This window comes from Oncorhynchus masou, chromosome 12, assembly GCF_036934945.1.
Source record: "Oncorhynchus masou masou isolate Uvic2021 chromosome 12, UVic_Omas_1.1, whole genome shotgun sequence".
Classification (NCBI taxonomy): domain Eukaryota; kingdom Metazoa; phylum Chordata; class Actinopteri; order Salmoniformes; family Salmonidae; genus Oncorhynchus; species Oncorhynchus masou.
Window position 1 is genome coordinate 47737909 of NC_088223.1, and position 25304 is coordinate 47763212.

Sequence of the window (25304 nt, forward strand, 5' to 3'; positions counted from 1 at the left end):
TATGGAAGGTATCAAAACATTTGACATTTGATTAAATAACATTAATTGCATAACAACTGTGTAACAGAATAGTGAATGTTGTTGAAATAGAGTAGTTTGGGTAACATATATTCTTCTTGCTTAAAACCTATCCCACTCCACTGCACTTTTAAACATGATTGAGTTTGCCAATTAACCACATGTCAGTTGCAGCAGATCAAAACTGAGTTATTAACAGAGATAGTGTTAATTGGCTTTGGGAGATCCAGAACCCAGGAGTTATCCAGTTAACTTGAACAGTATCACTTTCAATACTTGTATCCGGTCCAGGGTACAGGATTAAGGTAAATCTCAACTCAAGAGACCTCTGTTACAAAGACATAATTAAAGATCTACAATTCTCCACTGGCATGGTTCAAGACAAGGTAGTAAATGACAGATTGAAATTTGTCTTGTTCTGAGGGAAGCTACATTTAGGCAAGCAATGTGAGTGGTTATGGTCAAGGATTGGGTTAAGTTTAGGCAGAAATCCCAATTGGTTAACTTGAGGGTTAAGGGTAGGGATAAGGGTAGGGATAAGGTTAGAAAACAAATACCACACCGGAAATTGAACCAGCGACCTTGTGTATGGCAACCAGTGTGTTCTTCATAACCTTTAGATCAATTAAATAAATGCAAAACACAAATGTTTTCCTCTACCATGTACTAGGTGGAGGTCCAGCCATGGATATGGGTGGTCTACAAAACATTGTGGCCAACTCGTGGTAGTGTCGATGGCATGGCGGTGTCGACCATGCGTGACAAGAAGTTTCGTGCCAAGCTCAGCCTCCCGCACATCAAGAAGAGCGAGCACATGAAGACCACGGTGGACTCCGGCTTCGACAGCATGTGTGTCAAGCAGCCCATTGGCAAGCGGCTCTTCCAGCAGTACCTGGAGCGTGATGCAACCCACAAGAACGCCTGCGAACTCTGGAAGGACATCGAGGATTACAACATCACCCAGGAGAAGTGCCGGGTGCAGAAGGCCCAGAAGATCATCAACAAGTTCTACGAATCCAAGTCCAAGATCTTTTGCAGCTTCCTGGAGGAGAAGGCTGTGACACGCATCATGGAGGACCACAAGAGCATCCACGGAGACCTGTTCAAGGAGAGTGAGCAGCAGCTTTTAAAGCACCTGGAGGCCAAGGCTATGTCCGGCTTTAAGAACAGCATGTACTTTCTGCGTTACATCCAGTTCAAGTGGTTGGAAGCCCAGCCCATTGATGAGGACTGGTTAATGGACTTCAGAGTGCTGGGGAAGGGAGGGTTTGGGGAGGTACACGCCTGCCAGATAAAGGCCACAGGCAAGATGTATGCCAACAAAAAGCTGGACAAAAAAAGGCTGAAGAAACATAGAGGCTACGAGGTAAAAAAAAATAAAAAATCACTCCCTTGTAGTGGCAGTTACTTGAATGAAGTGAATCAAACGTAAACTTGAAACCTCCTCTCACCACTGTAGCCCTAAACTCTGTGTCCAACAAACAAACAACCAATCAATCAATCAATCAAGTCAATCACACAGCTTTTTCACACTTTTTTCTTAAACATCAACACAGCAAAATCCAAATGTTAAACACAGTCAGGTCGAAAAGCTGAAAGAGAGTTCTAGTGATTGAGTCAAGACTGCCCAAGCTAAGGGTCCTTTTCTTATACATCAACAGAACACCTACCTAGTAAAGCACATGGATACAGCCAGCTACAGGTATAAAAGGGGCACAGGAGTAACTTTTCCATTTAATTATCCTTTATTTAACCAGAGGTCACATTGACCTCATTGACACTCCTTTACAAGTGAGGCCTAGTCAGGAAAGCAGCATACAGTACATTGTAAACACAACATAAATCAACAACGAATGGAAGCTAAAAAGGTGCACAGTTCAAAATAAAGCTTAAAACAGCAGTTTAAAAAAAAACATGTGCAATTCGTGATCAGTAGCCATCTAAACTGTGATTTAAAAGCATCTATTGGAATAAAATGATCTAGTTTCCGGTCCTTATGCAAAGTGTTCCTAGATGTACTAGTTAGTGAAACGAGATTATACCAGGCAGCTATGTGAGTGCAGCCGAGAGAGATTTAGATCACCCTAATCAAGGGCAAGAGGCTTGTGTCTCTGTGAGAGACCCCAGGTGTAAAGCAGCTCAGAGCAACCAGACATAGAGAGCCAGTGTCCGTGGCATTAGCCCTCCTGCTTGTCTACGCATTAGTGGGTCGTGGAGATGAACCTTTTGCTCAAACCAGGCTGACTCGGGCCTGAAAAGTGGAAGCCATATACTTCACACAGTACAGTAGGATATAGCAGGTGTGTGTGTGTGTGTGCATGCGTGTGTGGGTACAGGATATACATTGTTGTTGAGGCGATTGCCTGAGGACTCTGGTGTTCTTCTACTAGATTCAGAGCTTTGGGTTGTGGGTGTGTTTGTGTGGCCTGGAAACTGTACAGTACTGAACAGCACAGCACAGCAGGTTGGGCCAGAAGCTAAAACTTTCTGTCTCTCTGCAAAGTAGTAGTCATGACATCCTCTGTTCTCAACGAAGGATTACAGTCATGATACAGTATAGTCAGTCTGCTGATAACCAAGTGGACCCAGCATAAAGTAGCCTCAAGCATCAAAAGTTATTAGCACGCACACGGCAACTGAACAGCAAAATCTCCTATTACATAATTTGTTATGTCTGCTACTGTATGGCTTAGTTAGTATGACCGCTTATTTGTAATACTTGTGTTAGTATGACAGTATGACTGTGTGATGGAGGTTTCAAGGATCCTATCATGCTATCATCACATCAGTGTTTTTTTCTTTAATTCTCCATGGTATTTTGCCTCTGTCTAGGCTTCTGTGTTTCTACTCAGCTTTGGCTGCAATAACCATTCATAATCTACCTTTATTTCTTAGTTTGTAGAACATGGCTATGTTCATATAGGACTGTGAAAGGTTCAAGGTATGGTTATTATCCCATAGGGGATTTTTTTATAGCAAGGTTAGGGTTTTTTCATTTACAGTTGGCTGTTTTGTTTCCATTAATGATTTGTATTAGGGAGCGATCGTGGAGAAACGTATTCTGGCGAAGGTGCACAGTCGTTTTATCGTATCGTTGGTGTATGCCTTCCAGACCAAGACTAACCTCTGCCTAGTTATGACCATCATGAACGGAGGAGATCTCAGGTACTGTTACACACACACAAAGACACCCGCAGGCCTGATACACACACAAACATGCACACACGCGCGGACACACACACACACACACACACACACACACACACACGCACGCACGCACGCACGCACACACACACACGATAATAGTTTACTTTCATTGTCAATGCCACTGGCCTGACGGTAGGGCACAGTGTGACTGCTCTCTGTAATCCCTGTTAAGCAGCCTAAACCAATCAACCTCAGGGCTAATATACAGGCTGGTCTTGAGGTGCGTAGGCCACTACATCAGACGATGAACTCGGCTCCAGAGAGGGAGACCACTTTAAGCACAGCTTCTCTCATGCATGGGATTGCCCTCAGTCTTAGGCCCTTTATTATTACGACAAGTGTTCACATTACTAACAAAGTACAAATTGTCAAGGCTTTCACAAGGCATTCGTAAAGTACTACATCAATGTGTTATAGGTAAAGGGTGATATAGATGGTCATTACATGTGGTGTCATCGGATGGGGCCACAGTGTCTCCTGACCCCTCCTGTCTCAGCCTCCAGTATTTATGCTGCAGTAGTTTATGTGTCGGGGGGCTAGGGTCAGTTTGTTATATCTGGAGTACTTCTCCTGTCCTATCCGGTGTCCAGTGTGAATTTAAGTATGCTCTCTCTAATTCTCTCTTTCTTTCTCTCTCTCTGAGGACCTGAGCCCTAGGACCATGCCTCAGGACTACCTGACATGATGACTCCTTGCTGTCCCCAGTCCACCTGGCTGTGCTGCTGCTCCAGTTTCAACTATTCTGCCTGTGATTATTATTATTTGACCATGCTGGTCATTTATGAACATTTGAACATCTTGGCCATGTTCTGTTAGAATCTCCACCCGGCACAGCCAGAAGAGGACTGGCCACCCCACATAGCCTGGTTCCTCTCTAGGTTTCTTCCTAGGTTTTGTCTAGGGAGTTTTTCCTAGCCACCGTGCTTCTACACCTACATTGCTTGCTGTTTTGGGGTTTTAGGCTGGGTTTCTGTACAGCACTTTGAGATATCAGCTGATGTACGAAGGGTTATATAAATACATTTGATTTGATATACATCTGGTGCATTCCCAAATGTGGCATAGTTATTATGCCACTATGATAGCATGACTTTTTGCTTATGACGCATCTACATTAGATAGGCCTTATAAAACATTTATGAATGCTCTATTAAATTGTAGTTCATTTAAAGTGGGAACCTCATTGGTCTACGATCACATATGTATTTTTTATTTTATTTGTGGAATACTTAGGAACAGATTTCCCGAATTAGCTGCATTCCTGGTGATTTTACAGTATTTTCCTTACCAAAAACGATGTATTCATTTTTGACTGAAAACTTTGGAGGGGGGGGTGACATGTCCCTGATGACACCCTGTCACCACAGGTTTCACATGCTGTATATAATGTGGACGAGAAGAACCCTGGTTTCTCGATGAGACGAGAGCTTGTTTCTACTCAGCCCAGATCATCGTGGGTATGGAGCATCTTCATCAGCACAGGATCATCGACAGGGATCTGAAACCAGAGAATTTGCTGCTGGATGATGCATGTGGGCACACACTGTGCCCCCCCATAAGCATTAAAAGTGTGCCCATGGAACCATAGTGGGTGCCACGTTTTCACCTAAATTTCTCCCTGGGCCTAGGGATCAATAAAGCTATATTCTATTATTCTACTCTATTCTCGTTGGAGAAGACATTTTTGCTGTCTAGAACTGTTTTCATCCCCACTTGCTCTTCTGCTCAGGACATGTGCTTCTGTCTGATTCGGGTCTTGTTGTTGAGCTTCCAAAACCAAAGGATATGCAGGCACACCAGGTATGAGATGATCCAGGCCAAGGGCCCCTTCAGAACCAGAGGACAGAAGGTAATAATGGAACTGTTGGGATGTGAGCCCCAGTCTCCTGCTTGGGAACATAATGGCTTAACCAATAGACCACCAGAGGAGCTGTTAGTCAGTCAGGCCACATTCAGAAAACAAATGTCCAACACCAATATCTAAAGGATGTGCATTGATGCTCAAAACCTAAAAGTAGCTTAGATATACTATATGAAAACATTAGGTTATAATTTCATTATTAAATTATCAAGCATTACATTGTCAAGCATTACATTATCAAGCATTACATAATCAAACGTGTTATCAAATACTTTTTAGCTGATGGAAATGGTTTCTTCATTCCTCTGACTCCACCCAGGTAGAAAACACTGAGGTGCAGCGGCGAATCTTAAATGATGCAGTGGTGTTCACAGACAAGTTCAGCAAAGACGGCAAGGCTATCTGTGAAGGCCTGATGGAAAAAGATCCGGTAAAGTGTCTTGGCTTTAAGAACAACGAGTGTGCAGCGCTCAAGGCCCAGCCCTTCTTCAAAGAACTCAACTGGGGACATTTGGAAGCAGGTAAGAAATATATAATCCCATATACACTGAGTAAACCAAACATTAGGAAAACCTTCCTAAAGTTGAACATTCTTAATTCATTGAGGCATGGACTCTACAAGGTGTCGAAAGTGTTCCACAGCGATGATGGCCCATGTTGACTCCAATGCCTCCCACAGTTATGTCAAGTTGGCTGGATGTCCTTTGGGTGATGGACCATTTTTGAGCAGCGTTGCAGTTCCTCGACACAAAGCGGCGTGCCGGGCACCTACTACCATACCCCGTTCAAAAGCACTTCAATCTTTTGTCTTGCCCATTCATAGTCGGAATGGCACACATACACAATAAATATCTCAATGGTCTCAAGGCTTGAAAATTTAACAAGTGACATCAATAAGGGATCATATCTTTCACCTGGATTCACTTGGTCAGTCTATGTCATGGAAAGAGCAGGTTTCCTTAATGTTTTGTACACTCAGTGTACAGTATATAGGTATAAGGAATACAAATGGCACCAAACTCGGAACCACTGGCCAGCTACTCCATTTATGTTAACAGTCTGTCACAAGAGACCACAGCACTACAGCACAAACATACCAAAATCCACAAAGAAATGCGTTGAATATTGAGTAAACGACTATATATTTGGTCAATTCAATCCAACTGTGTTTTTAAAAATATTTTTTATACAGTTTAAGGTGGGGATTCAATTCAATCGCGTTTGTTTGCAATTGCACCTTTTAAAAGCAATGTTTCTGTAATGAACACGAGGGAGACAGAGAGCTGGTTTCAAGCGTAGGACACAGCAGGTGTTTAATGTAAAGGACCACAGGAAGAGGCAGGTAGCTGGGTCCAGGGGCAGGCAGCAGGTCATACACAGGGGGTCCAAAAGGCAACAGTACAGGCAGGGAAATGGCTAGTAACGTCGTCCGGGGGATCGGCAATAGGTAAATAACAGGAAATCTGATAGGCTAAGATACAGGCAGGGAATAGGCAAAAGGCGTCGTTAGTGAGGCAGGCAAAAACTATCATACACGGGAGGAGTAAATGTTGGGGAAAACAGAGCTCCAAAAAGAAATGTGTCAAAAACAAACAATACTTCACAAAGATGGGGTGCAAAGAACTGAACTAAATAGTGTGTGATAATGACATACAGGTGTGTGAACAGGTGATCAGAATTCTGGTGATTGGGATCTGGAAAGTGAGCTGCGTTCAGGGGATCTACGTGTATGAGAATGTGAGTTGGAAGCAGACAGCAGTTACAGTTTCCATGTTCGCGGAGACTTCATTCACAGTCAACGCTGCATATGTCAGCTCAATCAGAAATTGCCTCTCAATTTTAAGCACGCTATAATGCGGATCTACCGCTGATTAGGCAGAAATCCAGGCCCAAACCTGATAACTGTAACATGATGAACAATATCCATAATGCATCTACTCTCCTCCTCCCCTCTCCTCAGGCATGGTGCCCGGCACCGTTCGCCCCGAACCCCAAGGCGGTGTATGCCAAAGACATCCACAAAGTGGGAGCCTTTAGCTCCATCAAGGGGGTGGTCATCGAAGCCAAGGACAATGAGTTCAATGACGACTTCTCTTCTGGCAACGTGCCCATCCCCTGGCAGGAGGAGATGATAGAGACAGGGGTGTTCGGAGAGCTCAACCTCTGGGCGCCAGGGGGCAATCCGGCAGCAAACTCTCTCCAAAAGTTCAGTGAGGATCTCTGAATGATCCAATGTTGACCTAAATGACTAATGATGATAAATACAATCCACCTGTGTGTAATCAAGTCTCCGGATAAATGCACCTGCACTGTGATAGTCTCAGAGGTCCGTTAAAAGCGCAAATGTCTTGTTATGTCTGTTCCTGTCCTTTCTCTTCACTCTGTCTCTCTCTGCTGGTCTTTTTAGGTTACCTTCTCTGTCTCTCATTCTTCATGTTCTACATCTCCCCTAACTAGCTCATTCACTCTTTCACACCTGTTCTCTCTTCCCCCTCTGATTAGGTCTCTATTTCTCTCTCTGTTCCTGCTACTTTCAGTGTCTGATTCTTGTTTGTGTTTTTGATGCCAGAAGCAAGCTGTCGTCTCGTTTGCTTCCACCTTGTCCTATCCTGTCGGAGTCTGCCTGGCAGGTGCATCCTGCACTATACTACGTTCTTTTTGTTCCATTGTCAACGTTGGAAGAGGATTTATGCCATTCCTGTTTTTCATTAAAGAACTCTGTTTTCTGTTAAAACCGCTTTTGGGTCTTCACTCAAGTACATAACACAGAGAGCATCATGAAGAACAAGGAACACACCAGGCAGGTCCGAGATACTGTTGTGAAGAAGTTTAGCCGGATTTGGATACAAAAAGATTTCCCAAGCTTTAAACATCCCAAGGAGCACTGTGCAAGCGATAATATTGAAATGGAAGGAGTATCAGACCACTGCAAATCAACCAAGACCTGGCCGTCCCACTAAACTTTCAGCTCATACAAGAAGACTGATCAGAGATGCAGCCAAGAGGCCCATGATCACTCTGGATGAACTGCAGAGATCTACAGCTGAGGTGGGAGACTCTGTCCATAGGACAACAATCAGTCGTATATTGCACAAATCTGGCCTTTATGGAAGAGTGGCAAGAAGAAAGCCATTTCTTAATGATATCCATAAAAAGTGTTGTTTAAAGTTTGCCACAAGCCACCTGGGAGACACACCAAACATGTGGAAGAAGGTGCTCTGGTCAGATGAAACCAAAATTGAACTTTTTGGCAACAATGCAAAACGTTATGTTTGGCGTAAAAGCAACACAGCTCATCACTCTGAACCCACCAACCCCACTGTCAAACATGGTGGTGGCAGCATCATGGTTTGGGCCTGCTTTTCTTCAGCAGGGACAGGGAAGATGGTTAAAATTGATGGGAAGATGGATGGAGCCAAATACAGGACCATTCTGGAAGAAAACCTGATGGAGTCTGCAAAAGACCTGAGACTGGGACGGAGATTTGTCTTCCAACAAGACAATGATCCAAAACATAAAGCAAAATCTACAATGGAATGGTTCAAAAATAAACATATCCAAGTGTTAGAATGGCCAAGTCAAAGTCCAGACCTGAATCCAATCGAGAATCTGTGGAAAGAACTGAACACTGCTGTTCACAAATGCTCTCCATCCAACCTCACTGAGCTTGAGCTGTTTTGCAAGGAGGAATGGGAAAAAATTTCAGTCTCTCGATGTGCAAAACTGATAGAGACATACCCCAAGCGACTTACAGCTGTAATCGCAGCAAAAGGTGGCGCTCCAAAGTATTAACTTAAGGGGGCAGAATAATTTTGCACGTCCAATTTTTCAGTTTTTGATTTGTTAAAAAAGTTTGAAATATCCAATAAATGTCATTCCACTTCATAATTGTGTCCCACTTGTTGTTGATTCTTCACAAAAAAATACAGTTTTATATCTTTATGTTTGAAGCCTTAAATGTGGCAAAAGGTCGCAAAGTTCAAGGGGGCCGAATACTTTCGCAAGGCACTGTAATTTAGCTACATCTTTGAACGGCTTTGAACTGGACCTAAAGCGCAAGTTAAGGACTTCTCCCATGACTTAGATATTACGGGGTAAATCCACAGAGAAAATGGGAGAGAGAGTGAATATTTTTTATCACTGACTTCTCACAAGGGATGTCATCTTAATCATAACCACTAACCAATTTCAATCTTCCACTCTTCGCCTAGCCCAACCCTTTTATATAGCGCTGGGCTTGTCGAGCTTGGGTAACAGACCTCGAGCTTTTACACAACACACCCCTCCTCCTGACTTAACATAAGGCTAATATAAAATAGAATATATTATAGCACATTAATATATCATAGCACACACTATTTGTACCTTTGCTGCCCTGTCAGCAGTTATGATATATTGAGAAAGAGGAAGGGAGAGGGGAGGGGGAGGGGGGAGGGGAGAGAGAGAGAAGAGGATGGGAGGGAGGAGGGGAAGGGAGAGTGAGGGGGTGAGAGAGTGAGATGTCAAAAGAGATATGGCTGACACACTAACGTGCGTCAACTGAATATGTTTTAATCACTGACGTTATCATAACCTTCCACTCTTGGCCCAGGCCCAACCCGAACCTGACCTATGCAAATTAACGATTGAAAAATATCCAGTCTATTAACAGACAAATACAAATGTATTAGATTAGATATAAACTCTATCCCACGAAAAAGGGAAGATAAATGTTGTGGAAATTCTACACAGGGACACTCAAAGTCAATCTTAAATTAATCATTCTTTATTATCAGTGCACTGGAGAGGTTCCAACCAACTCAATACACCAAATACACAGGTCGATCAGGAGCTCTACCTGGGGCAGTCATGTTAGTTCTCTTATATACAGAGAAGTTATATTTGCATTATTTTGCTTATTCATCATGCGTAATTCATTCATCATTAACGTTTGCTTCACTCATGTGACCGACCAATACTGGCTCATGCAGGTGACAGACCAATATCTCACGAGGCTTCTTCTTTCTAACCTGAGACCTTGAAACTGAGATATCCCTTTCTCAAACAAGGTTCTGGGTATAACTGAAAAATTGCAGATGCTGATAGTGAGGACTCGTTCAGTCAGTCACTTGCATGAACACAGAAATTGGTTATTAGAAAAGCACAAACATGACCTTTTCCATCACATTACTGATCCAGCTTCTACCCTCTTTCCAGTGGAACCTTAGCCTGGTGGTTATTCGGCCTGGAATGAGGGTATCACTATGGCAGTGATACAGCATCCCCAGCTGGAACGTTTTGCCCAAAGCGGCTAGCTTGATTGTCTCAAAGTCAGACATGGCTTTCTGAAAACACATTAGAGCTGAGGTTACTATACAGCTGGGAAGAATACATTGTATTGACCTCAGTGTAGACTGGGAGGTAATTTCTTCATCGATCAATCAGGTATGTGGCACAATATTTATAGAAATATCTGCCTTGCATGCAGAATGGCTGCCTCCCAGCTTACATTCAGGGGGGGGGGCGGGGGGTTTAGCATTCAGGAATTTCATGTAGAGATGGGCAGAAACTAATGCTACATAAACTACATCTACAACCTCCAAGCTAAGTAAATATTGTGTCTTTGATCACAAAAACGTTGTAGCTAGCTGTAATCAAGTGTAGTAATAGTTTGGTCTTTGAATTTCAAGAGGTAGATGTTCAAAAAATATGTTTTTGTGCTTTTAAAGCAGGCTGTTCAATTTCCTCCACCTTTTTCATTATAACCAGCCGAGGCTAGCCAGAGCTGCTGTCAGTCTCTTAATAACCTTGTTAAGCATTTCAAATGTACTGTCCAGATCCATTTAAAATAGGCCACTTAAGTGGAAAATGCAGTCCAAGTATTACAATCCTGAAATTACCCTTGGTGGTCTCTAGAAAATGTGAGATCATCAACTAATAATGAACAGGTCATTTGATTATATTTTTGTACAGCATGACAAGTCTTTACTTTACACTATGTTCCACAAAGTTAATTAAAAAATGCTTCATTTTAAATAAGTAACACATAATAAACCATAATAAGCCATTAGGGAAGGGAGAAAAGTGGTCACTTTACTATAGGGCACACAAAGTGACTACATGAACTAATACTTAATTAACCATTTGAATCACGTTACGTGGATCCATATATCAGTAACTGGTAGCTAATTTATGTAACCATGAAGTATGAATCATAAGCCTTATAGTGTTGAACTTTCTTTATCAATAGTCTAGTAAACATATATAGTGCCTTGCAAAAGTGTTCTTCACATTTTATTGTCTTACAAAGTGGGATAAAAATGTATTTAATTGTCATTTTTTTGTCAACAATCTACATAAAATTCTCTGTAATGTCAAAGTGGAAGATTATTAAAAAGAAATTTCAAGCTTAATAAAAATGGAATAACTAAAATATAGTCATTGCATAAGTATTCAGCTCCATGAATGAATACATGTTAGAAACACCTTTGGCATCGATTACAGCTAAGAGTCTTCTTGGGTAAGTCCATAAGAGATTTGCACACCTGGATTGTGCAATATTTGCCCATTGTTATTTTCAAAATTCTTCAAGCTCAGTCAAGTTGTGCCATATATTTTCAAGCAGATTTAAGTCAAAACTGTAACTTGGCCACAGGAGCATTGACTGTCTTCTTGATGAGTAACTACTGTGTAGATTTGGACTATATTTGTCTAGTAGGTTATTGTAGAATATTGTAGGATTCCTCTCCTAGTGTCTGGTGTAAAGCAGACTGAAGCAGGTTTTACGCTATGATTTTGCTAGTGCTTAGGTTCATCCTGTTTCATTTTATCCTGAAAAAGTCCACAGTATTTGCCGGAATCAAGCATACCCATACCATGATGCAGCCACCACGATGCTTGAAAATAAGGAGGCAGTTACTCAGTGATGTGTTGTGTTGGATTTTCCCCAAACACAAGGCTTTGCATTTAGGCCAAAAAGTGTATTCCTTTTAGGGTTGAATGGCGGGAACCCGGTTACCAAAACTTACTGAGATTTACCGCACAAAACCACTCCCCTTTCCCAGGATGAATAACTGAGAAAAACTGGTCAATTCTAAATAAATTATTTATATGAACAGCATGACGTTAAACGGAACTGTTCATTTATATGCGATGTCTAAATCTGGCTTCTCTACGGCCTACTTTCTGCTCTCTGCATGATCAATCATCAACGCTCAGTGTGGGGATAGACAGCCCATCTCAGTAGGAGTGCAGTTCACAATGCATGCAGACCTATCATTTCATCACGGTAACCTTTTTTCTTGTGACAGGTAGGCCTACATTTGCAGCAGTATAGCCTATGCTACAGTAATAAAAGGACTAATGTGAGTTTAATTTACACATCACCACCTGGCCTTGTTTTTTTATTGTATGTTCTTGATTATTAAAAAATATATTTTTTTTAAATGCAGCTGCAGAGTTTAAAAAAAGGCTTTCACTCCAATATCGTTGCTTTAAATCAGTGCACGCGCGAGCACTCACACAGTCTTTCTCTCTATCAATTCCATTCAAATTGCATCCAAAATAGATCATCCTGTTCAAGATTGATACATAGAGGTCCAAGCCGACCTCTTTTGTATAATACATTCAATGCAGTATTAGCCTTATACTTAGCTAATGAATACTATACTTGTAACTTTGTCGGCCGCATGTGCTGCACCAGAATTATCATGGTTTGAACGTGGTGCGTAATTCCAGTTCATATGCAGTGCATTCGGAAAGTATTCAGACCCCTTTCCCTTTACCCATATTTTGTTATTTTACAGCCTTATTAAATAAATGTTTTTCCTCATCAATCTACGTACAATAACCCATAATGATAAAGCAAAAACAGGATTTTAGGAATGTTAGCAAATGTATATATATATAAAAAAACTGAAATAGCTTATTTATATAAGTATTCAAACCCTTTGCTATGAGATGTTTGCAGCATTAAAGGTCCTCAAGAACACAGTGGCCTCCATCATTCTTATATGTAAGAAGACTGTGATCAGAGCGTGATCACAGTCATCCGGAACAGCTTGTGCTCTCATGCATGATTCAGTGTTACTTGCCTTGAAGCGAGCATAGAAGTAATTTTGCTCGTCTGATAGGTTCGTGTCACTGGGCAGCTCGTGGCTGTGCTTCCCTTTGTAGTCTAATAGTTTGCAAGCCCTGCCACATCCGCCGAGCGTCGGAGCTGGTGTAGTACGATTCAATCTTAGTCCTGTATTGAAACTTTGCCTGTTTGATGGTTCGTCGGAGGGCATAGCAGGATTTCTTATAGGCTTCAGGGTTATAGAGTCCCGGTCCTTCAAAGCGTCAGCTCTAACCTTTAGCTCAGTGCGGATGTTGCCTGTAAGCCATGGCTTCTGGTTGGTATGTACGTACGGCCACTGTGGGGACAACTTCATCAACTCACTTATTTATGAAGCCAGTGACTTTTGTGGTGTACTCCTCAATGCCTTAAGAAGAATCCTAGAACATATTCCAGTCTGTGCTGGCAAAACAGTCCTGTAGCAACATGAATTGGTGCATGAGGCAGAAATAATGTGGTGTGACTTAAGTTACCATCAGCTGGAAAACTGTCCCTTTTCTCAGCAGCGAGCGGGTGAGAGAAGGGATGGTGGGTTGGGAGAGAGGCAGCTTCCTTCCCCTCAGACTGACCATCAGATACAGGCCATCAGTCCAGTAAAAAAAGCTAATTATTATGCTCACTAAGCTACACCTCACAAGTAACAAAACAAATAACATTGTGAAATATAATTTCATAATGGTCTGCAAAGAACAATGGTAGGGCAATTCAAGCATAGCCAATATGCAGTGATCATGTATTTGGTGTATAGCCTACTGCACAAACCTCATTGCTGCAGAGCTATTTTAACTTTTTAATTCACGTTTCCAAAAAGAAATTCTGAGCGGAAGATCTCGGCCTGCATTTTGACTCGGGAAGTGATCTTAATATTAAATCAATGTAAGAGTATGTACAACTTGGTATGGCAAACCACATGTTTTGGGGGGGATGCATACCAGTAAAGCCGCTACACAACCCAACATTAAACAATATATTATATCCATTCTTACAGTGTAAATTTAACCTTTATTTAACTAGGCAAGTCAGTTAAGAACAAATTCTTATTTACAATGCCCGCCTACCAGGGAACAGTGGGTTAATGACAGTTTTTTACCTTGTCAGCCCGGGGATTCAATCCAGCATATAAGCAGACAATGAAAGCTCTTACAGTATTCAATGAATGTATTTCCCTAAACAGGTTATAGGCTACATGTGCACCACGAAGTCAGAACAGTAGGCGAAATTAAGAAGGGAAAATATACCAAATTATTAGAGTGAGGCACATGTGTAGCAAACTGTTAGTAGCCCAACATACACTTAGTATTACTTTCTTAGCTACAGTATACATATCTCCCTGGCATATTACTTAATTTATGCAGCAGCATACAAGACATTTTTGGACTCACCTTGTTGTGCTGTGCTCACTTGAACAGGAAGGTGGTGAGGAGATCCTTCGTGGGCAAATTTTGTCATCAAAGTCTGGCGTTTTCTGGATTTATGGTGTTTTCAAGACAACTAGAAACTTGTGGGAAAAAAAAGGGTCGAATCATAATGACGTCAGTGATCTTCAGGTCATAGTTCTAGAAAAAGGCCAGAGCTCCCGACTTCAAAATGTATTTTCCCAGCCAGAGGAAATTTTTTTCCTCGAGTTCCCAGTTGTCTTGAACTCACTGAAGTCAGATTTCCCAGTTCTGAGCGAGGCAGAAAACATGCTGGATTGATAGCATGGCCACTGTTGAATGTTATCATTTTTAAACTTGGAAAAGAGACCCGAAAAACCCAGATTTGGGACCACAGCCACTTCACTGAATAGCAGGCTAGTGACTGCTATGCAATGCTTGCAGTTAGCCACTGACTCATTTGAAACCACTCATTGTTGAATTTGCAATTTCCAACTTGTGGTGTAATGTTTATGTCCAACGGCCGATGAGCACCGATATGTTTAATCTATCATTTCTCTTCATTATTACTCTTCATATGGCAAGAATTAAAAAGGGTTTGCCAGTAGATTGTCAACTTGATTCATGACTGCTCGCTAAGATTTTGAAAGTATGATGTTGACATCAGTCCAATGAGAGCTACTGTAGACATAACGTGATTTGACGTCCTATCCACAAAACAAATGATCTACTACCAGTGTGATCATATACAGTGGGGAGAACAAGTATTTGATACACTGCCGATTTTGCAGGTTTTCCTACTTACAACGCATGTAGAGGTCTGTATTTTTTTTAATCATAAGTACACTTCAACTGTGAGAGGCGGAATCTAAAACAAAAATCCAGAAAATCCCATTGTAAGATTTTTAAGTAATTAATTTGCATTTTATTGCATGACATAAGTATTTGATACATCAGAAAAGCAGAACTTAATATTTGGTACAGAAACCTTTGTTTGCAATTACAGAGATCATACGTTTCCTGTAGTTGTTGACCAGGTTTGCACACATTGCAGCAGGGATTTTGGCCCACTCCTCCATACAGACCTTCTCCAGATCCTTCAGGTTTCGGGGCTGTTGCTGGGCAATACGGACTTTCAGCTCCCTCCAAAGATTTTATTTTGGGTTCAGGTCTGGAGACTGGCTATGCCACTCCAGGACCTTGAGATGCTTCTTACGGAGCCACTCCTTAGTTGCCCTGGCTGTGTGTTCCGGGTCATTGTCATGCTGGAAGACCCAGCCACGACGCATCTTCAATGCTCTTACTGAGGGAAGGAGGTTGTTGGCCAAGATCTCGCGATACATCCATCCTCCCCTCAATACGGTGCAGTCGTCCTGTCCCCTTTACAGAAAATAATGTTTCCACCTCCATGCTTCACGGTTGGGATGGTGTTCTTGGGGTTGTACTCATCCTTCTTCTTCCTCCAAACACAGCGAGTGGAGTTTAGACAAGAAAGCTCTATTTTTGTCTTATCAGACTACACGACCTTCTCCTATTCCTCCTCTGGATCATCCAGATGGTCATTGGCAAACTTCAGAAGGGCCTGGACATGCACTGGCTTGAGCAGGGGGACCTTGCATGCACTGTAGGATTTTAATCCATGACGGCATAGTGTGTTACTAATGGTTTTCTTTGAGACTGTGGTCCCAGCTCTCTTCAGGTCATTGACCAGGTCCTGCCGTGTATTTCTGGGCTGATCCCTCACCTTCCCCATGATCATTGATGCCCCACGAGGTGGGATCTTGCATGTAGCCCCAGACCGCGGGTGATTGACTGTCATCTTGAACTTCTTCCATTTTCGAATAATTGCGCCAACAGTTGCTGCCTTCTCACCAAGCTGCTTGCCTATTGTCCTGTAGCCCATCCCAGCCTTATGCAGGTCTACAATTTTATCCCTGATGTCCTTACACAGCTCTCTGGTCTTGGCCATTGTGGAGATCAAATACTTATGTCAAGCAAAAAAAATGCAAATTAATTACTTAAAATTCATACAATGGGATTTTCTAGATTTTTGTTTTAGATTCCATCTCTCACAGTTGAAGTGCACCTATGATACAAATTTCAGACCTCTACATGCTTTGTAAGTAGGAAAACCTGCAAAATCCGCAGTATATCAAATACTTGTTCTCCCCACTGTACATTGTAAAATATAATTTCATAATGGTCTGAGAAGAACATTGGCAGGGCAATTCAAGCATAGCCAATATGCAGTGATCCAATGACCTTGAGCTTTCTTGGATGGGCACTTCTGTAACTTTATGGCAGCACCCAAGGGCTTGAATGTTCGAGCTCTTCCCTTAGATTTGGCGGTGATGTAGTGTCCCCATGAGTGACAGAACACTGAGCCAATCATGGCGCAACTAGAGAACATTACCAACCCCTACGCTCCGTATTTTCCGCTGGCTGCCCAACCACCACAGAAAGCACAGAGCTAGGCTGAAACACCTGCATTTTGGAGCTGCCTTACTCATGAAAGCAAAAAAAGAGACCATATTTGTATGCAGCTTTATTAACTATTATTATATATATTTTTTTACATTGTTTGTAAACTGATGTGTGACACATATTAATGCCAAATTAACAGGCAATCCCCCCATAATGTTTTGGTAAAAATGTGGGGATGTACACTGTCGCCACTGTACACACAGAACCAAATAAATGTGTGTTGAACAACACTGTGTGTACATAACACACACACACTGGGGGGGAGGGGCTCCCAGTTTACAATACAAATACTTTATTAAAAGGGTTTGAAAAGGTTATCAGCAGTGTAATTAATACCAGAGACAAAATCCCTCCTTTCTCTCCTCCCACTGTCAACAACCACAGGCTTACTGATGGTACAGCAAGTAATATTGCAAATAGAAACGTGGGACCAGTTTCCCAGCCCTATAGATAAAACCTATACTCCTGGACTAAGCCATTGTTTTCCCCATCAGTTTGATTGAGAACTAGTCCTCATTTGCAATTATTAGCCTGAGCATTTATAAAATGAGGATTCTCCGTAGAACATGCTTTGATCCTAGGAGTAATCCTTGTATAACATCGCACATCCACAAGTGAAGTCCACAACTCTACAGTATATCAGCGACTCAATCAACTGTATACAGACAGAGCATATAGTCAACAAAAAAACATCCCCAGAATGCAATAGATGTGTTTTTGTGTGACACTAGGTTGTGTCACTTATGCAAGGTGTACACAAAACTATTGCGCCTCGTTTTTGTCGTCCCAGATGAATGAAGGAGGCCCAGTTGATGGCTATTCCGTTCTACAAACCCGTCGGACGGCATGATAATTTTATTGCGTGCAAAATTTTGGACGTGCATCTTGTAGTATGAGCAGTGCTACGACGCGATTGGATAATGACTACAGCCAATAGTCCAATGACCAAAACAATGACGGCGAAGATGAAAGCAACAACACGCAGGTTGTCACTAGTTACCACAGCCACAAAGTCAACATTGGCTATGTCTTAAAAACAAATATTTGGGGTCTTAATTTAAGGTTAAGCTTAGTAATAAGGTTAGCAGTGTGGTTAAGGTTAGGGTTTAAGTTCTGATTATAAGAAGATAAATTGTAGACATGCTTCAAAGAGTGGATTTTAAGGGTGCAGGAGTTGGGGGAAGTGGCTCGGGACTATATGAAAAAGGGATAGAGGTAAACGCCCGAATACCCAAAAGAGGCTTAAATGCTCATATGATGATTTAAAGACAACGATAAAGTATTTGAAGCAATCAAGATCTAAAAAAGTTCACAGCAAAACGAAAAGTTCAAAGGTAAAACCTAGTCCCTACCCAACAGAGTCTACTGTCTTGTCAGCTCCTGTCAATCATTACTTCCTTTCGGTTGTGGTGTCGTCATGGTATCAGTTACCATTAGTACTATTTTCATGGTTAGAATAAGAAACAAGAACAAAGCCTAGTAGCTCTCTCTCTGGTCTCCCAAAGAGATCAAAAGAGAGACATACTAGTAAACCTTGTTACATCCACATATCCCTGTGTCTGTCGGTCTGTGTTAAAACAAACCATTCAAGTCTGGGTTGGTACAATGAATGCAACAATGACTAACCAGTAGGGTTTGGATGGAAGAGGACAAGGGTAAATCTCATGTTTCAATCATTCCCATCATCACATTTCCCCAAGGTTTCATTCACCACATATTAGTTGTAGTAAGGACAGAGCTCTTAATATTCAATAGCATTTTTTGGGGGGGGATCAATACCAGACTCATATGCATAGGTTTGACAGACAATGTGAACAGTCCAGAGTTAGGGTTCATACTGAAAACAGCGTCTTTATTAGTTCCGATGCATCAATACAAAAACGCAGACAAGCTTCCTGACTGGCCCCTCGAAATGCTAGTTCGGCTGCCTCTCGCCACAACCCACTGATCACCAGGGTGGCAAGGGGCGGGCCTACACAGCCAAAGGAACGTTACATAACAACCCGCAAACCGATCGGACCCTTCCATCAGCATCCCCTAAACTTTGAAAAATATTTTGCTTAAAAATCAAAGAGAAAAAAATGAAGCACAGCATACCCTATCGCATGTTATTAAAAGGAAAAGAAAAGGAGAAAGGTTGTCTGACAACAAACAATTTCTCCATTAGGTCCATGTCCTATAACTCCATCTGTCAGCAGTTTATTTCAAGTGTTTGGTGTCGACACTCTGCCTGCCTGACAGTGGTAATATCCTTACTAAATAATATACTGGATGATGTGGCTGGCAAAAAAAGAGGGAGGAAAGAGTGAGTGATCGACTGAAGAGATGTGCCGGGAGAAAATCATGGCTAGATACACAGTAGCTAGAAACGGATTCCAATGGGACACAAGAAGTGGGTAAGGAGGGTTAGCTAGTGGGCTAGGAGGAGAGGAAGCTAAGGAGGCTCTGAATCTGAAAGGAACGGGTCCATTTTGAAGGGGCAGGCAGGCGTACGGATGGGTGAGTTGATGAGAGCGAGTGGTATATTCGGAAGGAGTGGGATAAGGGGGGGATACAGTGCCCCCCCCCCCACGCACCAGCCCGTTCTATCGGTCCATCTCGTCCAGAAGGGGTGTTGCGTCTCCAGCGATGGACATTGGGGTGCTCTCGATCATGGGGCTGGGGGAAGGCCGTGGGGTCATCCTGGGGTTCTTCTGCTTCTTCCTCTCCGCCTCCTTGTCCTGGAGCCACTGCTCCGCCATCTTGGCCCAGTCCACCGCCGTGCTGCCGCTCGACCTGCAGGGGGAGACAGAGTAGAAGGTGGGGTTAAGTACAGGGCAGCTTGGATGGTTGTAGTGTTTTAGAGGGCTGGGTTAGTTACAAAGCAGCTTGGATGATGTAGTGTTCTATAAGGCTGGGTTAGGTACAGGGCAGATGGTTTACGACGTCAATGTGCAAGTAGTTTTAGAACAGTTTACGACATGGCTTACGAATGTAAAAGGTGGTCCCGGCGATGCGATATAGGAAGATACAAATATTGTGCTTGTAATATGAGTTAGATCTTTGACCTGTTTGAGCTAGAAACAACCCAGTTTCGCTGTAGTAATGGTGCAACCATGACGCTAATGAATCTGCACTGGCTTGTTTCTCTAGGGCACTTGGAAACAATGGTACAGCGAAGCCTGATTATCAGTACAACTATTATATGCAAGATATTTTTTATAGTCGCATAGCACTCCCAAAATAAAACTGCTAGTCACACAGCTAAATATTTTGTCGCACTTTAGAACCCTGGTTACATTTCAGCAAGCAAAGTCTGGACCTTCTTAATATCTGGGTGCATGACATGAGCCGGGATATTTTGGTTCTCAGAGACGTGGCTAAATGTCTTGATCCCGCATAAGGATATTGACAGTGCTAATTACAACATCTTCAGGTGTGACAGAACAAACAGGAGGAGGGGTGGCTATATATTTGAAATAAACTTGTGGCATCATGCTCTCTAAATATCCCTATCCCCAAATGTATTTTTTTGCTTTTGGTTATAGATGTCGCCAAAAGCGAAAATTAGCATTTTTCTGTTGTGGGGATTTACCCCACTGGGGTTGATTCTTTCTTGCTGCAGCTTTCTGATACTCTAATTGTGGAATCATTTATATATTTTTTAAGCTGACAATTATCTCGGGTGCTATCTGTCGGGTCTGGAAGCATGTGACCGCTCTGACAAGAATATTTACTGCCCGATCTCACTCAAATTAGATATTTTCTAGCTTCAAATGTGTCCATCTTTTCCAGCTTCAATGTGTCCATCGGTCTGGTTTCAGGCGAAGTCACTACATCTGCTGCTTCTTTGGTGATAAATGACATAGTAAATTGCATGGACAAAATTAAGCATTGTGCTGCCCTTTTCATAGATCCTGTTGATGGCTTTCGACACTGTTGACCATTCCTTATTAATTCGTAGACGGTCTGAAATTGGCCTGGGTCAGGCTATCTGCAATTGGTTTGAAAACTACCTGACATTAAAGACAACGTGCTTATTCTGATGGTGTTGTCAGGTGTCCCCCAAGGGCAGAATTTGGGCCCTGTACATTTTTACTATCTATATAAACAACATCTGTAAGAAATTGTGGCCTCCAATTGTATGCATACGATATGGTTGTGTATTCTGTTGCCCCTTTCGTTGACAAGGCTCTTTCAGAACTACAATCTGCCTGTTTTGCCTTGCAGAAAGACTTTGTTGAACCAAAATTGGTACTTAAATACAGGTAAAACTAAGCATATGTATCTGACGATTTATGAATAAGTACATTGGACAGTGCACACATTGATTGTGTCCCCGCTTCTAAATATCTGGGTGTCTGAATTGACGAAAAGCCATCTTTCAAAAAGTAAAATGATGATTTAGTTAACCTGTTAAACTCGAGTGGTTGTTAAAGCAAGTACTGGGTCCAACGACTGAGGGACACCCCGCCGCACAATTTTTTTTGTCCGAAAAACTGAAAGGGACATATAATTTGAAAGCTACCTTCCACGTCTTTTTGGAAATTCGAACTCAAATCTTACTGCTGGCAATGCCATACAAAGGCCATAAATCATGTGCTATGGTCATATTCATAGATTATGGCAAAATAGGCATGGAAATGGTACACCCTAATGGTCATTGTAAAGCAATGCATTTTTTTCTCCATCTACATTAGGCATCCTCCACATGCACTGTTGATCTAGCTCAGTGTTTCTCAACCCTGGTCCTCGAGTACCCCCAACCAAAGTTCCCTCAACAACAAAAAATCCGTCACTGAGCAAATTCCAGGTCTGCTGAGCACAAACCTGAACATTGAGAACATTATGTGCAACTTCAGGCGCGCATTTACTGTGAACACAGACTGTACACACTTTAAGTAACAGCTCTAACAGTGGCCAAGTAGGCTACTTGATCATAATGTAGGCCTACCAGAGTGGCCTACCATCAAAAACAATGGCGAAAAATCCCATAACATTTTAACATGTTAATAAATGTTCTATCATTCAGGCAGCAAATGTGTGGTGTTCAATGTAGGCATACATTCATGATAATTTTTTAAATAAACATGTAGGGCTTGACATTAACCTTTTTATCCACTTGTCCTTCAGACAAGGTGACTGAAAATGTATTCAGACCCTTTGCTATGAGATTCAACATGTTTTCCTACGGCCTATATCAGGTCCCACAGTTGACAGTGTAAAAACCATGAGGTCTAAGGAATAGAGATCCGAAGCAGGATTGCGCAGCGGCACAGCTCTGGGGAAGGGTAACAAAACATTTCTGCAGCATTGAAGGTCCCCATGAACACAGTGGCCTCCAGTTTGGAACCACCAAGACTCTTCCTAGAGCTGTCCGGCCAATCAAACTGAGAAATCGGGGGCGAAGGGCCATGGGCTGCAAGGTTATCAAGAACCTGATGATCACTCTGATAGAGCTCCAGAGTTCCTCCTTGGAGATGGGAAAACCTTCCAGAAAGACAACCATCTCTGCAGCACTCCACCAATCAGGCCTTCATGGTAGAGTGGCCAGAAGGAAGCCACTCCTCAGTATGACAACCCGCTTGGAGTTTGCCAAAAAGGCACCTAAAGGACTGCTGTGATGAAAACCAAGAAGTCGAAAAAAGTAGTGTCTGGAGGAAACCTGGCACCATCCCTACGGTGAAGCATGGTGGTGGCAGCATCATGCTGTGGGGATGTTTTTCAGCAGCAGGGACTGGGAGACTAGTCAGGATTGAGGGAAAGATAAAGAGCAAAGTACAGAGAGATCCTTGATGAAAACCTGCTCCAAAGGTTCCCCTTCCAACAGGACAACGACCCTAAGTCCACAGCTAAGACAACGCAGGAGTGGCAGTGAAGAAAGTTTGAGAGGATCAGCAAAGAAGAATCGTAGAGAAACTCCCCAAAAACAGGCGTGCCAAGCTTGTAGAGTCATACCAAAGACGACTCGAGGCTGTAATCGCTGCCAAATGTGCTTCAACAATGTACTGAGTAAAAAAGGTCTGAATACTTATGTAAATGCATTATTAGTTTATTATTTATACATTTGCCAAAATATCAAAAACTGGTTTTGCTTTATCATTATGGGGTACTATGTGTAGACTGATGAGGGGGAAAAAACTATTCAATCCATTTTTAGAATAAGGCTGTAACGTTTCCACTGTATGTACATTAATGGATAGGTAGAGACTTCAGTTCTCTCCTAATATGTATATAATTTATGTTAGACAAAAAATGAAGGCATGGCAACGTTGCACAAGACCTGCGCTTTTGAAATTCCTATGGGAATTGCTTAGAACGCCACCACTAGGTGAATGATCAGATTGTTTGGAACAGTAATTTGGTGACATATTTTATGTCAAACCTCGACTTTCAAATCTCTTATTCCCCAAAATGGGGACAATTGTGGGGACCCTCTTGCACAAACTTCTGCCATACCTTACTTCATTGTTAACCCAGAGAAGTCCGAGCTACCAGACCCAACAAACAAGCCTCTGCTAAATTAATCAAATATAAAAAATAATGGCTAACTCTAGAGATCTTTTTGGTTTCCACTGAGTTCGGTAGATCTGCGTTTATTTATTTTTAATTTTTTACACCGTACTTGTGGAATGAAGTTGGATGTTTTGGTGCTGCTAGGGCAGATCAAATGGCCTTTTTACTGATGAATGTTCGTTTTCATCAGTGTTTCTAAGTTATTTTCTTAATTGCTTGTAAATATTGTATGTTTTTAGTCCGTTGGAAATGTAAAATTGTATGATTGTGTACATGCAGGGCTCCCTTTAGCCTTGGTTTCAATGATACATGTTTAAACAAAGATAAATAAGAGGGGTAAAAAGTATTATAGAGGGCTGGGTTAAGTACAGGGCATTCTGGATGTTGTAGTCTTTTAGAGGACTAGGTTAGGTACAGGGCAGCTTTGACGGTGCAGTGCTATCCATGCTATCTAGTGCTCTGTGAAGAGAATGGGGTGCAAAACTCCAAACCTTGAGTCTGGGGGCACATCATTTGGAATTTGGCTTAGAACACAATTTAAATTCCATCTTATACACACATGACCACACACCCAACTAAACCACACACACACTCCCCATCTCTACTTACTTAGGCTGCTGCGGCGTGCGTCCTCTGGAAGAGGTGGAGGAAGGTGTGTTGGACGAGTGTCCATGGTGACTGTTGCTGCTGCTGTGGCCCTGCCCTTGGCTGCTCTGTGTGTGTCCGTGGGAGGACAAGGGGGTGGAGGAGGGGTACTGGGGCGTACCCATGGTTTGCTGGCTGGGGGTGGTGTATGAGTAGCTGGGGGTCATCATGGGCGTCGACATTGGCTGCTGGGGCGTTGCAAATACCTGCAAATTAATCAATCGGTAAATGAATCAGTCAGTTCATCAAACACCTGATATGTGGCAAACATCAGTAAAAAAAGAGAACATTCCACTTTTAATATTTCACTATTTCGGTTCTCATCTCTCCAATATGATTAAGGTCCATGTTTGATGATCTTTCTGCGACAACAAGCTTCCATAGCATCACTCAGGTGGGTGCTACACACTGGCAGTGGATGAGGCGAGTTACCTTAATTATACCCTAATATAATACAAGCCTATTGGATCATTGGGAAAACGTTTAGTGCTATTAATCCAAAACAAACAAAAACTCACGTGATAGGCTGAGGAGTTGCCTCCCCCACCCCCACTGCTGCCCCCGGTGTAACCGTATTGGCTGGAGCCCCACTGGGCGGGTGTGGTGTTGGCATTCTGGCCCTGGCCCTGCCCTGTCACCGCGGCGATGGCACTGAACATCTGAGAGGTCATGTTCCGCGGGAGAGCGTTGACAGCTCGCGTCAGGTCTGAAAGACAGAGAGAGAGACAGAGATGTGTAGGGGGAGGGCAGGAAGGAAGGAAAGATAGAGAAGTCAGAAATACTGTTAGGTTATCTTTGTTTGGATAGGACAACCCAATTTTTTTTTTTTCAAATTCAACATTTCTGGTGTGTGTGTGTGTGTGACTGACCTGCGATGTTGATGTTAGCTGGTGTAGCGTTGACAGAAGCAGGTGTCCGTGTTCGACTACTACTGCTGGGGGTGATGCCTGAAGACAAAAATTCAAACAATAAAATCCAAAATAGCACAATAAAGTGTAGAGATGGGCGTTTGAAATAATGACACTATTCGAATAGTATCATGAAATTAATTGAAATATGTGTTTTTTAACCTCAGCCTAGCCTGTGGGCGAGGTAGAGACGCTGACACTGCAGCGGGATTGGG

The 25304-nt window shown here is 42.4% G+C and overlaps 2 protein-coding genes across 3 annotated transcripts in view; one reads left to right on the forward strand and one right to left on the reverse strand.

The window, feature by feature from the left end:
* The first annotated feature begins 702 nt into the window (after positions 1-702).
* On the forward strand, positions 703-7310 carry grk1b (G protein-coupled receptor kinase 1 b). The gene is given in 11 exon segments (XM_064979338.1): positions 703-737; positions 739-1384; positions 3056-3183; positions 4593-4602; positions 4605-4637; positions 4640-4757; positions 4955-4996; positions 4999-5022; positions 5025-5074; positions 5406-5608; positions 7049-7310. Coding segments are annotated over 11 exon segments (1551 nt in total).
* Positions 7311-18866: 11556 nt separating this feature from the next.
* The window catches only part of LOC135550221 (transcription elongation factor SPT6-like), a 48253-nt gene continuing 41815 nt past the window's right edge, over positions 18867-25304 (reverse strand). For both annotated transcript variants that reach the window (XM_064980832.1, XM_064980833.1), the window contains exons 35-38: positions 25051-25128; positions 24700-24887; positions 24146-24387; positions 18867-19816 (exon numbers count right to left, since the gene is read on the reverse strand). In XM_064980832.1, coding sequence (XP_064836904.1) covers positions 19627-19816; positions 24146-24387; positions 24700-24887; positions 25051-25128 — 698 coding nt within the window. In that variant the 3' untranslated portion in view covers positions 18867-19626. The remainder of the gene's footprint in view (positions 19817-24145; positions 24388-24699; positions 24888-25050; positions 25129-25304) is intronic.